Source organism: Rhinatrema bivittatum, chromosome 8 (genome assembly GCF_901001135.1).
Source record: "Rhinatrema bivittatum chromosome 8, aRhiBiv1.1, whole genome shotgun sequence".
In the NCBI taxonomy this organism is placed as follows: domain Eukaryota; kingdom Metazoa; phylum Chordata; class Amphibia; order Gymnophiona; family Rhinatrematidae; genus Rhinatrema; species Rhinatrema bivittatum.
The window spans coordinates 69,033,882-69,048,783 of NC_042622.1; the positions used below are offsets into that span (position 1 = coordinate 69,033,882).

At 40.7% G+C, this 14,902-nt stretch overlaps 1 protein-coding gene across 6 annotated transcripts in view; it reads left to right on the forward strand.

Annotated features, from left to right (window-relative positions):
• RALGAPB (Ral GTPase activating protein non-catalytic beta subunit) overlaps window positions 1–14,902 on the forward strand; it is a 392,859-nt gene that overhangs the window by 320,674 nt on the left and 57,283 nt on the right. For all 6 annotated transcript variants that reach the window (XM_029614592.1, XM_029614596.1, XM_029614594.1 and 3 more), the window contains one exon: window positions 7,352–7,504. In XM_029614592.1, coding sequence (XP_029470452.1) covers window positions 7,352–7,504 — 153 coding nt within the window. The remainder of the gene's footprint in view (window positions 1–7,351; window positions 7,505–14,902) is intronic.

The window sequence follows — 14,902 nt, forward strand, 5'->3', positions numbered from 1 at the left end:
AGTTCTGTGTCCTGTGGAGGTGAAGTGTGGAAGGATTAGGGGAAGGCCTGTTTGAATAGCCAAGTTTTCAGTTTCTTTTTGAATTTCGTTGTGCAAGATTCTGGGTGGAGATCAGCGGGCATGGCATTCCATGTTGAGGGACCTGCTATTGAGAAAGCTCTCTTCATAGTGGAGGCACGTTTGGTGAGTTTCAGGGCAGGTAACTGGAGGGTTCTTTGGTATGCTGTTCGTGTAGGTCTGATGAAGGAGTGGAGTTGGAGAGGCTCGTGAAGCCATTGCGTATTTTCGTTTACAAGGGATTTGTGTATATGAGGGCTTAGTCAAGTCTTGCTGATCTGAGTTTGATCAGATTAGTGAGCCAGAGGTAGCCACTTCACTCTCATCAATGAAATTAACTTCTCCATTGCAAATAGAATGTTAGGAATTATTAGGAAGGGAATGGTTAATAAAACAGAAAATGTCATGATGCCTCTGTATCGCTCCATGGTGAGACCGCACCTTGAATACTGTGTACACTTCTGGTCGCCGCATCTCAAAAAAGATATAGTTGCGATGAAGAAGGTATAGAGAAGGGCAACCAAAATGATAAAGGGGTTGGAACAGCTCCCCTATGAGGAAAGGCTGAAGAGATTAGGGCTGTTCAGCTTGGAGAAGAGACGGCTGAGGGGGGGATATGAAAGAGGTCTTTAAGATCATGAGAGATCTTGAACAAGTAGATGTGAATCGGTTATTTATACTTTCGGATAATAGAAGGACTAGGGGGCATTCCATGAAGTTAGCAAATAGCACATTTAAGACTAATCGGAGACAATTCTTTTTCACTCAACACACAATTAAGCTCTGGAATTTGTTGCCAGAGGATGTGGTTAGTGCAGTTAGTGTAGCTGGTTTCAAAAAAGGTTTGGGTAAGTTCTTGGAGAAGTCCATTAACTGCTATTAATCAAGTTTACTTAGGGATTAGCCACTGCTATTAATTGCAACAGTAGCATGGGATCTTCTTGGTGTTTGGATAATTGCCAGGTTCTTATGGCCTGGTTTGGCCTCTGTTGGAAAGAGGATGCTGGGCTTGATGGACCCTTGGTTTGACGCAGCATGGCAATTTCTTACTTTCTTATGGACTCCTGTCTTTTTGGATCTTACACAGTTTAAGGGAGGTATTTTTGAGACCAATTATTGAGATAATAGATAATTAGCTGTGGGAAGTATACCACATTGTCGGAAAACAGTGATTGCTAGACCTATTTTGAAGGGTCATCCTTTAAAGATCCTTGAACCAGTGATCTATCAACCAATTTCTATTCTTCCCTCCATAACAAAAATTATTGAAAAATGTTTTTTCCCAGCTAGAGGAGTTTTTGGTGGATCCCAAAGTGCTGGACATTTGCCAGTGTGATTTTTGGAAGGACACAGCATTGAGATTTTATTAGTCTCACTGTTTAATTCATTACTGTGTGACATTGATTGGAAGAAAGCAACTTTGCTTGTTCTATTAGATGTTTTGGCAGCTTTGGATAGTATGCCATAGGACAATATTATCTCACTTGAAAACCATTAGAATTGGAGGAGGAATTGTACACTGTTTTGAATCTGTCTTAACTGAGTACTCCCAACAAGTGAGTTCTAGTAATTGGTTATCTTCAGTAAGGAAGATTGTCAGGAGTTCCCCAAGGATCAGCGCTGTTCAGTATCTGTCTTCTTTCTGGAAGATTATATCATCTTTTGGGGTATACTGGAAGATATATGCAGACAGTATACAACTGTATAATCCAGTGATTATCTACCATGTAATTTGCCACCACATTGATAGATTGTATTTCGAGAGTTGAACAGTGGATGCAGGCCAATAAATTGGTGCTTAACTTAAAAAGAAACAGAAGTCATACCCCTATTCCATCCGATTTACAGAATATCCAGCTGAAGAGTGAAGTTTATCATTAATATCTGAAGTGCAAGATTTGTGGTTTATAATTGACTCTTCTTTGTCATTTATGCCACAAATAAATGCTATCCTGAAGACTGCTTTTTACAAGCTGTGGCTTGTGCATTACTTTAAATATGCTTTGTCAAGTAGTGATGTCCGCTCTGTGATAGAAGTGTTGGTTCTTAGCCTGCTGGATTACTGTAACACCATGTATGTCGAACTTCCTAAACATTGTTTATGAATATTACAGTTTATCCAGAACGCTGCCACTGGGCTATCTAGATTTTTTGAAGGACCTCCACTGGCTCCTGGTAGCCTTCTGGATACAGTTTAAAGTGTTGACCCTAGTTTTTAAGGCACAATACAGGGATGGTCCTGAGTTAAGAGTTCTTGCCTACATATTTCCCAGAACCACAATTCCAACCAGCTAGATTGTTTGTTTGTTTATTTATTTATAACCCACTTGCACAACAAGTCCTAAGTGGCATACAAAGAAGCAGACAAAGAAATATAACCACCATCACATTACGGACATACACTCACAATATCCTGTGAAAGAGGGAATAATAACACAGCCACTGGGTCAGTTTAAAATGCTTGCCGGAACAAGAACGTTTTTAACATGCTTTTAAAAATGTTTGTAGACTTTGTCAAATGTAGCTCCAATGGGAGGGAGTTCCAAAGCACTGGAGCTACCACCGAAAATGCACATTCCCTGTTATTTACAAGATGAGCCTGACAAACGGAAGGTACATTCAACAATCCTAATTGTGAAGACCGCAAAACCCTAGTTGGGTTTTAGACCCGAAGCATTGCATTAATCCAAGGAATAGTGTCCATTGATAGCTACAAGAACCTGGCAAGTACCCAAACACTAAGACGATCCCATGCTACTGATGCCAGTAGTAGCAGCAGAGGCCATTCCCTAAGTCATCTTGATTAATAGCAGTTAATGACTTCTCCTCCAAGAACTTATCCAAATGTCACTAAAATTTCATAACTATGTGCAATAATACATAAAAACAATACATAATATTGCAAATAAAATAATACAATAAAAAACATTAAAAAAATTAAAACAGCATAGGTATTGAGTACAGATGTTTCCAGTCAAGACTGGGGGGCACACCTCAACAATATGGGCTCTCCAAGGACATTGAGCACACAGGAACAAAAACTGTTTACTTTCTAGAGCCAACAACTATTTTCAAGGCTCTTTTAGCATTCAAACCATGGCTTTAAGGGAACAGTTCAAATCCAAATAAATAATAAACAGGGAGGAACAGGATCTTCAAATCTTTTCAGAGAAACATGTACTATGGGGTCGATTTTAAAACGTCTGTGTGTGGCCATATGTGCGCAGTTCCCAGTGTGCACACATGGAGGCGCTGATTTTATAACATGCGCACGTTGCCCCACGCATATTATAAAATGCGATATCCACGCGCATGAGCCCCACTTGGGCACGTAGGGAGGGGAATTTTTCAATTACGCGTGGCTACACAATCAGCCTTTTTCCCAGTTCCCTCCCAGTCCGCTCCAATTAAGGAGTGGACTGGGAGGGAACTTTCCTACCCCCCTACCTAACCTTCCTCTCTTTTCCCCTCTCCACCCCAACCCCTAACTCCTATGTAGCTACCCCAACTTTTTTTGTTTTAATATTTTCTGCTCCTTGAAAGGAGAAATAACTTCCATTGCGCCGGCCAGCTGCTGGCCTGCGCTTCCCTAGGACAGCATCTAATGGCACTGTTCTGACCTGCCCCCCGGCCCACCCCTTTTAGTTGGCCCAGCACTTCTGCGTGTATCGGGGGCCACGCACATAATCCCTGATTTTTACGCGTGCAGGACTTTTACAATTTTGGCCAATATGAATTGGGCAATTCCAGGAAAAATAGTCTTTAATGCCATTCATCTCCTGGGCAGAGACCATGTCTTGTGGACTCAATAAGTCATCAACTATAACGCCAGCACAGCGCTGTTTCGCTCTCAACTCTGAGGAACTCCACAAGTGGACCGCTTTGCAGCTCCATTCAACCGCAAATTCCCTCTCTATTGCTTGAAAAGGCCAGCACCCGATCTGTGGTGTCAGACAGTTTTTGCAATCCATGGTATCAAGGACTAATTAATGTATTTCCACCAATACCACTGATATCCAAGACAATCTTCAGATTAAGAAGAAACAAAGGAAGCATGAATGTGGCTGCTCTAATTCTGGTTTCCATGGCTTCAACACCTGGTCGTTGCTCAACTGATATGTCTACAGATATTTCTGAGTCTCTTAACATAATATGACAGAACAATTATCACCCAAACCATCCATTTCTGGCACTTAAAGCTTAGATATTGAAAGTAGGGTAGTGCAAACCATGTCTCTGCCTTTAGAAATAAAGGAAGGTATTATTGCAGCAAAACAGACTTCCACCAGAAGTTCCTATAAATTTAAATAGAAACATAAGAACAAAAGATATGCCATACTGGGTCAGACCAAGGGTCCATCAAGCCCAGTATCTTGTCTCCAACAGTGGCCAATCCAAGTCACAAGTATTTGGCAAGTACCCAAATATTAAATAGATCCCATGCTACTAATGCCAGCCACAAGCAGTGGCTATTCCCTATTGATTAATAGCCGTTTGTAGACTTCTCTTCCAGGAACTTATCCAAACCTTTTTTAAACCCAGCAACACTAGCTGCCTTAACCACAACCTCTGGCAATGAATTCCAGAGCTTAATTGTGCATTGAATGAAAAAAGAATTTTCTCTGATTTGTTATAAATGTGCCACTTGCTAACTTCATGGAGTGCCCCCTAGTCCTTGTATTATCCAAAAGAGTAAATAATCATTTCATATTTACCCGATCAAGTCCTTTCATGATTTTGTAGACATCTATCATACCCCCCCTCAGCAGTCTCTTCTCCAAGTTGAACAGCCCTAATCATTTTAGCCTTTCCTCATAGGGGATCCATTCCTTGCCCTTAATCAATTTGGTCGCCCTCCTCTGTACTTTCTCCAATTCATCTATATCTTTTTTTGAGATGCAGCGACCAGAATTGCACATAGTATTCAAGTCTAACCATTGAATAATACAGAGAAATTGACATCCTCTGTTTTATTTTGCCATTCCTTTCCGCATAATTCGTAGCATTCTATTTGCTTTTTTGACCGCCACAGCACACTGAGCTGACGATTTCATTGGTAATACCAGATCTTTTTCCTGAATAGAAACTCTTAAAATGGAACAAAACATTGTGTAACTACAGCATGGGTTAGTTTTCCATATTTGCATCACCTTGCACTTGTCAAAATTATATTTCATCTATCATTTGAATGCCCAACCTTCCAGTCCCCCAAGATCCTTCTGAAATTTATTACAATCTGCTTGTGATTTAACTATTCTGAATAATTTTGTGTCATCTTCAAATTTTATCACCTCACTAGTCGGACCTCTTTCGAGATCATTTATAAGTATATTAAAAAGCACTGATCCAAGTACAGATCCTTGAGGCACTCAACTGTTTGCCTTTTTCCACTGTGAAAACAGACCATTTAATCCTATGCTCTGTTTCCTGTCTTTTAACCAGTTTGCACACCATAAAAGGACATCTTCTCCTATCTCATGACTTTTTAGTTTTCTTAGAAGCCTCTCATGAGGGACTTTGTCAAACAATTTTCCATATAAGTACGTCAGGGAAGGAAGATCTGTTCAGCTTGCTCCATTTCACCCTATTATGGTATCTTCTTGATCTCTCCACATCAGGATTGATGACTAATTCCATCAAAGTACACTTGAATGCAATTGCAGCATATCTCCACCACTTAGGTCTAATTCCTGAACATCTGTTAATATCAAGAATCATTAAAGGTCTTTGCCATATAGTGATCTAAATATAGTTCTTTCTCAGCTAATGAATCCTGCCTTCAAAACCTTATCATTTGTGGATCTCATTTCTTTCCTGGAGAGTGTTGTTTTTGATAGCAATTACCTCAGCCTGCAGAGTAAACAAACTTCAGGTCTTAATCGTACATACGCCCTACACACAAGTCTTCAAGAATGGGGTAGTTTTAAGAATTCACAGTTCCTCCTTAAAATAGTTTTCACAACTTCACCTGAATCAGTCTTTAGTTTAACCAAAATTATTTCCCAAACCTCATTCTAACAAAGGTGAACAAGCCCTTCATACTTTGGACTAAGAAGGGCTTTGTTATTTTACATGTAAAGGTCTAAAATGTATAGGAACTCTTCTAATCTATTTGGGTCTTACAACCCAAATAGGGACTTCCAGTTACAAAACAAACAGTCTGTGCCTGGATATTGGACTGCATATCCCATTGCTTTGCTGAATGTGGTAGGCAACTTTGTAGCAAGGTAAAGGTTCACCAAGTACGAGCAACTTTGATGTCTCCGGTGTATCTTCGCTAAGGTTACATTCATCAAATTTGCAAAGCAGCAACGTGGTCCACTAACCACACTTTTTTTTTTTTTATATTACTGTCTTGAAGAGGACGCTCATAGAGATAGTGTCTTTTACCAAGCAGTACTGAAGAGCTTGTTTAACTAGATGCTATCTCCTCATTCCTGCTTATTACTGGATTGGAATGCTTCCATCACTTTTCAAAGAAGTAAAATTGTTCATTGCACCCTCAGTTTGGGAATCCCCATTTGTGTGGCTAAAATTAATTCTGCTTGACCACGGAAAAAAGCAAAGTTACTTGCCTGTAGCAGGTGTTCTCCATAGATAGTGGAACAATTCAGCCACACAATCCCACCTTCCTCACTGTAGAGTTGAAGCTTGGCTTGTGAAATGACTTAGGAGGCTCTCACAGTGGCGACAGCTCAGGAACACCTAGAAGTTTTTCTAAGCTCTGAGAGCACGTCATCACTATTAGAGGATGTCACCTGCTTGTGTGGCTGAATTGTCCTGTCTACGGAAAGCATTTATTACAGAAAAGCAACCTTGTTTTCTTCTACACACATCCCAAATGATAGCAAGCTAGAGCTGCTTGCCTCTAGCAAAAGCATCCTGGATTTTCTGAACAGTAATATTTGAATTTTGAAGAGGTAGCAAGACAGAGACAGGGCTAGTAATCACTGCAGAAGATATACCATATTGTAAAACCCATGAAGAAAAATGTCATTGTAAGGTTTTTTTAAGACATAAACCCACAAAAACAAAATTGGCTAAACCCAGAATTTTCTTAAACCTTAATTCTGTGTCATCCTCCATCCTATATCAGTTTGTGGACATATAGAGATTTTCAGCCTCCATTGCTGTCAGTTTGGCATCTGTGTATGGTACTAACTAGAAAAATTCAGAAATGCAGACAATAACAGTAAATGAAACACATCCCTGATAGACTTAGCTTGTTTTTCATTTAAGTAAATTATGAAGTTGAGGTAATGAGTTGTGTGTAAAGGTCTTATGTTTGTGCTAGCTGTTCTTACCAGAGCCACGGCCTGAACCAATGAACAATGTGGGAATTAGGTACAGTGTAAAGCACCGGCCATTTCCCGAGGAGGTGGATAAGATCCCTTTTGTGAAAGCAGATCTCAGCATCCCAGACCTGCATGAAATCGTCAATGATGAGGTAAGATGACTAATCTGACTTATCCATCTCTGTCTCCTGTCCACTATACTTGTCAAATTTAATTACTATGTAGCACATAGGGCCTGATTATAGATTTTAATAGCACGGAATATTCTAAGTAAGGCACCACTATGACTTGACAGTGTGTCACTGGATCCCTTGTGAGTGCAAAGGGCAATGGTATCATTGCTCACTGTGAGACCCAGAGTCAAGATGTCACTGGGTATCTTGCTATTAGGCAGGAGACAGTATGTCACAAAGTGCCTCACTCTGAGGGAGAGGGGCAGGGTTGCTGTGAGTATCTTACTATGAGGGTATATGACAGTATACCTGTGTGTGTCCATGCTAACATATGCATTGTCTCAAAGATCTATTATCCCACCCTTCCCTACTCCTCATTTAACTCCATATTAGGCAAGATTCACATGAAGCAACCAAATACAAAAGATAACAGCGCAATAGGTTCACGGTGAAATAGCTGAATACTTAAGATATACAGTATGTGTGTACAGGTCAGAGAGGGGCAGAGCAAAGATGGTGGCTGCTGCCAGGAGGTTGCTAACCTACTCAACAGTTCTTTCATTAAAATGCATAAGCACAGACTGAACATTTGTACTTTTCCTGGTAAGCCTGCCTTACTTGGCCTATAGATAGATTTTTCTGCCCAAAAGAGCTGAGATCAAGAGAAACTGTGGGTGGCATGTCTAAGACCACATCGACACTGGGTGCTTTACCCAACCTAAATGTCTCTCTCCTCCCGCAAATTCATCCCTAGCAAGCAGCAATGTTCCTTCCCCCGAATTGGAAGGGACAGAAGCTGTGAAAAGCTCCTCGCAGCTATTGTGGGCTTGGTGGGGCCAACAGTGAAGTGAAGATGCCAAAGGGTGTATTTTTCTGTTCTCCGGTGTGCCAGTCAGATGATACCATGGAGGCCATAGGCTTTTGTTAGACTAAAAGATATCGGTAAAGGTGTTTGTAAACAAGTACAGATACTAGAAAATTATTTTAAGATTGCCAGGTACACCCATCTTTTGTGAGTCCCCAGTTGACAGTGACCATGGAGGAAATGTGGGGAGTGATAAAATATTTTCTAATCTCTGGTTTCAATGCTTTACAAATTAAAGGTGGTGGCTTATGCCAGAAAATAGTAGGAATATGCATTTTTGTTACGTGAGCTTTGTTTCATTTTAATGTGAACTAGAATGAAATGGCATTAATTGAAAGTTTATCTATCTTGTTGGGGTTTCATATTTACCTTGACTTTGTATGCTTCAGTGTTTTATTTAATGTTCAATATTATTTATTTATTATTATTTGTCATTTATTTATTATTTATTGACATTTGATATTCCGCTTTCTTAACATGAATGGCCTCAAAATGGATTACATTACATTTAAAGTAGGTTACAATATTAGATCAAATAATATTGGTTGAGGATCTATATATTTAAAGATAGATTCAGTTTGGATATTTTGTTGTTGCTGTAGAAATAGGAGTACTGTGTTAACTAGGTTGTTGTACAGGAAGTCTCTGAAATGCTTGGCTAAAAATCCATGCTTTAGCTTCTTTCCTGAAGGTGAAGTAGCTGAGCTCTAAGGGGCAAATTTTAAAAGCCCTACACGCGCCGAGCCTATTTTGCATAGGCCCAGCGATGCGAGCAAGCCCCGGGATGTGCATATGTCCCAGGGCTTTGTGAAAGGGGCGGGGGCGGGACCAAGGCCTCCAGTACAGCAGCTGTGCCGGGGGATTGCATGCCGGCACTTGGCCAGCAGGCGCAACTTATGGAACAAAGGTTTGGGGGGGGGTTAGGTAGGACAGGGGGGCGGGTTAGGTAGGGGAAGGTGGGGGAAGGTGGGGGGGGAAGGTGGGGGGCGGAGGGAACAGGAAAAGCCATCAGGGCTCCCCTAGGGCTAGGTGCTATTGTGCTCGCTGACCCCGGATTTTATAACATGCGCACAGCTGTGCCCGCATGTTATAAAATCGGGCATAGATTTGTGCACGCCGGTTGTGCTCGCAAATCTACGCCCGCACGTAGGTATTAAAATCCAGCCCTAAGTGTAAGGATAATGAAAGCATGTTCCAGATCTATGGTGCGTTAACAGCTAAAGGTGTGAAGTCTGATGCAGGGCAATCTAACAGAGGCCAGAGGCGTGGTGGAAAGTAGAACCACTTGGGAAGATCTGAGTTCTCTCTTGGGGGCATAAGGGAGAAGGAGCTACAAGAGTTATTCTGTGGCCTGTTTGTTCGTGCATTTGAAGACAAAGCAGAGTATTTTGAATTTGATCCTGCTCTCTATTGGTAGTCAGTGTTGTTGAAATAGGATAGGCTTTATGTGGTAAGATACTTTTGCTCTTACTAGACTTCTTGCTGCTGTATTATGTAGGAGCTGGAGGCATTTTGAATTGTATAGGGAGATGCCATTGAATAAAGAATTGCAATAGTCTATTCTTCTTGGGAATAGTGCATGGATTACTGTAGCCAAATTGAGTTTGTCTAGGTAGATCTATGATTGGTAGATCTGACACAGGTACATGAAAGAGGTTTTTACTAATTTGGAAATGGGTGTTTCCATACTGAGGTTTTGATCAAGTAGGATCCCTAAACTTTGTACTGATTCTTTGGGATTTAATGACGTGTCTTACAGGTAGGGTGGTAACTATAAAGGATGACCTTGGCAGCTAATCCAAAGAAGTTCCGATTTAGAGGGGTTCAATTTGAGTTTCTGGTTGCTGAACCATTGTAAGATTTGAAATGGAAGATGATTTGCTGGCTTCGAATTTGATGCAAAGTTGAATGTCATCTGCAAAAAGATGGCTCAGTTTTGAAGACTTGAATAAGATTTCATTTCGGGCAGATGTAAGTGTTCAAAAGAATTGGGGAGTGGACCAATCCTTGAGAGACTCCACACATGAGAGCTTGAGGTTTTGAGGATTTATTGGCCCAAGGGGTCAACTGGTTCTTTTAGAGCGAAAGGATTCAAACCAGTTTAGGGTGGTACCTTCAATGCCAATGTCTCATAAGTGCTGGGTCAGAAGTTGGAGGTCGACTGTGTTGAAGGCAGCAGAGAGATCTAACAAGCCAAGGAGGAAATCACCATCTTGATTAGCATGCAAGTGGATGCTATTAGTGATGGCTAGTAGAACAGATTCGGTTCCATGGCCTTTCCTGAAGCCGGATTGTTGACAGTGTAAATTGTTTTCCTCAAGATGATTGAGGAGTTGGAGATAAATTACTTTTTCTGTTAGATTAGACAGGAAGAGAATGCTAGAAATTGAGCGATAGTTGTCTAATATTTTTTTAACTCTTTATTTAACAATTTTTCCAGTGACAAAATAAAGCACTAAAAGCAAGTTTGACAATCACATATTATACATATCAATATCTTAGCAGTAAAGTTATAGGAACATACATTCTGGCCAGCAGTGTTTACTGATTATAGTATTCCAAATAAGGACCCCAGATTTGCCCATATTTACCACGGGCATTCTTCAAATCATATCAGAAGTTTTCGATAGTAGCAATGGTAAATCTGGCAGCCAGCAGCAATTGACCCATTAATGCCCTATGTATTTAACCGGCATGATAGAGCCAACCCAGCTACCTAACAACCCCAGCTTTGCCCCAATAAAGATGGGGAAATCAATATCAGCAATTTCTTGCGTTACCAAGGACCAAAAGAATTGAGTGCCTTGACAGTACCACCACATGTGTATATAAGTGCCAATTTCCCTGCAGTCCCTCCAGCAGAAGTTACTAGAGTCATGAAAAATTTGGGAATAGAAGACAGGGGTACAATATGTTCAATTCAGTAATCGTATCATTAAGGCAACCCATTTTGCTGAAGCCCAAATAGTTTTCCAGTCTCAGCTGATCAAAGAAAGACCAAAATCTTCATTCCAAGTGTCAATAAGGGTCTTCGGCGTTTCTATATCATATTTACCTTCCAATATACCGTGATATATAAGTGCAACACCCCGAGTCCGGGTATCAGGATCACTGACAAATTTCTCCCTTCTATTCAAAGTTTGAGAGTGGGTTTTCTACACTCACCCGTTTGCTAAAGTCTGATGAATTTGCAAATACTGAGCATGTGAATCAGGGCTAATATCATAGTCTTCAACCAAACATTGGAACTCAACATTCCAGACTCCTCGTCCCACAGTTGGGCCAAAGTAATCAATCCCTGCTCCTTCCACCCTTTAAATACTGGGGAAAAAGTACATTCAGACAGTATCGTTGAAATATATAAAGAAATGACACTTCTTCCCTATCCAGTCCAAAGAATTTATGAACCTGGCACCATATTTGTATCGTATGCGCCAGAATCAGACTGCGCTTGCAAACTCTATGGCACTGCGGCAAAGCAAGAGACATAAAAGGTAGTGCAGCAAGATTAATTATATCAGTGTGTACCTGCTCCAAAGACAGCAATGAGGTATTTGAACTGCATATCCAGGCCTGAATACATAACAGCCTAGCTGCCCAATAATAGAGAGGTAAATTAGGCAAAGCCACGCCCCTTGTTGCTTACCCAACCATAACCAACTCAACTTGATTCTAGCCGGTTTGTAATTCCTTATAAATTTCGACATCACACTATGCAGATCAGTAAACACTTGTTGAGATATATTGCAGGGAACATGTTGAAAAAGATAAAACAATTTTGGAAGAATACTCATTTTCAGCAAACTAATTCTCCTCACCCATGAAATTGGCAAGTCCCCCCAAACCTGTAAACTTCTCTTGATTTTAACAATTTATCCACTGTAATTTTTGGAAAACAAAAAACTGGGCATCTCTTTTCTAATATTTTTTTATCTGACCCAGGTTTCTGCAAAATTGACTTTGAGTGTACTTTTTAGTGAGTGAGAGAAGGTGCCTTGAGATATGATGACATTTAAAATAGCCAGGGGGTTAAGTCTTGCTTCAAGTTGCAGATGAATCTAGGTGGAATGGGATTTAATGGGCTAGTGGATTGACTGATTCTTTGGAGAATCATCTCTGTTTCTTGTGGGATGTCTTTCCTGACATCATATAGTCTGAATAGTTTGGCTAAAGATTGGTGGGCGGTAGTATCTTTGATTGGGGGATGTAGTGCATGATTGGTGAAGATAAGGAAGGAAGAGCATCTAAGGAAGATCTAATGTGTTGGATTTTTTCCTATGAAGAATTGAGCTGTCTTCCACTGAAAGATTATCGATGGCAGTGGTGGGTGTTTGAGCTTCATATTTAGAAAGTTTCTGTACAGGTTCAAATACTTTACTCAGGTGATTCATCTCTAGTTCTAGTTGTTTAGAAATATAGTCATTTTTTGCTTGACAGATGGCCGCTTTATATCTTTTGTAGTGTCCTTTGCAGACCTGATTGTTAGAATGTTTTCTGTTTATGCCAAGCCCATTCAAGTTGTTGTTTCAGTAAGCGGAGGCCTTCATGGAAGCAAGGAGAATTTCAGATAGTTTTGATGGGATTTAGCTTGAAAGGTGCTAGTGTCTCAATGGCAAAAGTAAATGTCTCATTCCACTGCTGAATTAGTAGTTCAGGCTGGTCTTGAAGTATTGATGGTAGTTAGTATTTTTAGGTGTTCTCTTAGGGTGTCATTTGTGACTGTGGACAAGTTTCTGAATAGAAGTCACAGTGCTTGGGTGATAGATATCTGCCTAGAGCTTTGTAAGATGATCCATATCAGATTATGGTCTGACCAGAAGATAGGAATCTGATAATGAAGCTAGATCTTGTTTGATATTGAAAGAATGGAAAATTAGGTTGAATGTGTCTGTTTATGGGTTGGACTTTGATTATTTGGGTGAGATCAGATCATGTTGCGCTGGAACGTTGAAGTGTAGCCTTTAAGGGGGACCTCTGCATAGTAACTGAAGTCACCTAGAACCAGCAGGTTGGGGGAAGTGGTAGCAATGTCACATATGAATTCAGATAATTTGAGGAAGGAATCAGGGTGATTTTACAGAGGACGATAGATTAGCATGAGTTTTGGGGGTTATAAATATTAAAAAATGTAATTGTTTTTAAAAAGATGTCAGCAGTTTCTTAAAGAAGTTAATTCTACATGTGCTAAGTAAAATATACTCAGTTTGAAGTCCTTTGCGTAAAGACTGTGAGTAGAGCTAGATCTTTGCGGTTCTATAGAGATGAAAGAAATCAACACATGTTCCCAGTGCTAACCATCACTTCGGGTGATACAGTACAGTGCTCCGGTGGAGCGCATTGTTAGCCCACGTTTGGACGCGTGTTTTCAACGCGCTAGCTTTATCCCTTATTCAAGCATTAATTTTTTAAAGTAAAATGTGCGGCTTCGCTGCACATTTTGCTTTCAGGATCGCGCGGGAATAACTAATAGGGCCATTAACATGCATTTAAACGAAAGTTGTCGAAAACGCGCGTCCAACCCCCCCCCCCCCCCCCCCCCCCCGAAACTAATAGCGCCTGCAACATGCAAATGCATGTTGATGGCCCTATTAGTTATTCCCGCGCAAGCCAGAAAGCAAAATGTGCAGTGAAGCCGCACATTTTACTTTAAAAAATTAACATCTGCCCAAAGGCTGGCATTAATTTCTGACAGCGCCGGGGAAGTGTACAGAAAAGCTGAAAAAACTGCTTTTCTGTACACCCTCCGACTTAATATCATAGTGATATTAAGTCAGAGGCCCCAAAAATAAAAAAAAATTTAAAAAAAAAAATTTAAAATCGGCCCGCGGGTCGGAAGACGGACGCTCAATTATGCCGGCGTCCGTTTTACAAACCCGTGGCTGTCAGCGGGTTTGAGAACCGACACAGGCAAAATTGAGCGTCTGCTGTCAAACTCGCTGACAGCCACCGCTCCTGTCAAAAAAGAGGCGCTAGGGACGCGCTAGTTTTCCTAGCGTCTCTTTTTACCGTGGGCCCTCATTAGCATATTCTTCCCCCTGTATCGCACCCGCTCTCCCACAACGTTTACTGTATCGGCCCAAGTGAAGGGGATGTATGGCATTCAGTATCTTACAGCCTCTCCTATAAAGTAAAAACTCAGTCCATGTTATATATACAGACCAGCAGGGAAGAGCTTTGCATTTGACAAAGTCGCTCATGAGCAACTCCTCAAGAAATTAAAAAGTCTTGAGATAGGAGGCAATGCTCCATTATGGATTAGTAACTGGTTAAAAGATAGGAAACAGTGAGTTGGATTAAATGGCCAGTTTTCCCAATGAATTGAGGTGAATAGTGGAATACCCCAGAGATTTATACTGGGACCAGTGCTGTTTAACATTGACATAAATGAAGTGGATGATCACAGATGATACAAAAATATTGAAAGCAGTTAAAACACAAGTGGACTTTGAGCAACTGGAGAAGGATCTGGCTAGACTGGGGAACCGGGCATATAAATGGCATATGAAATTTGT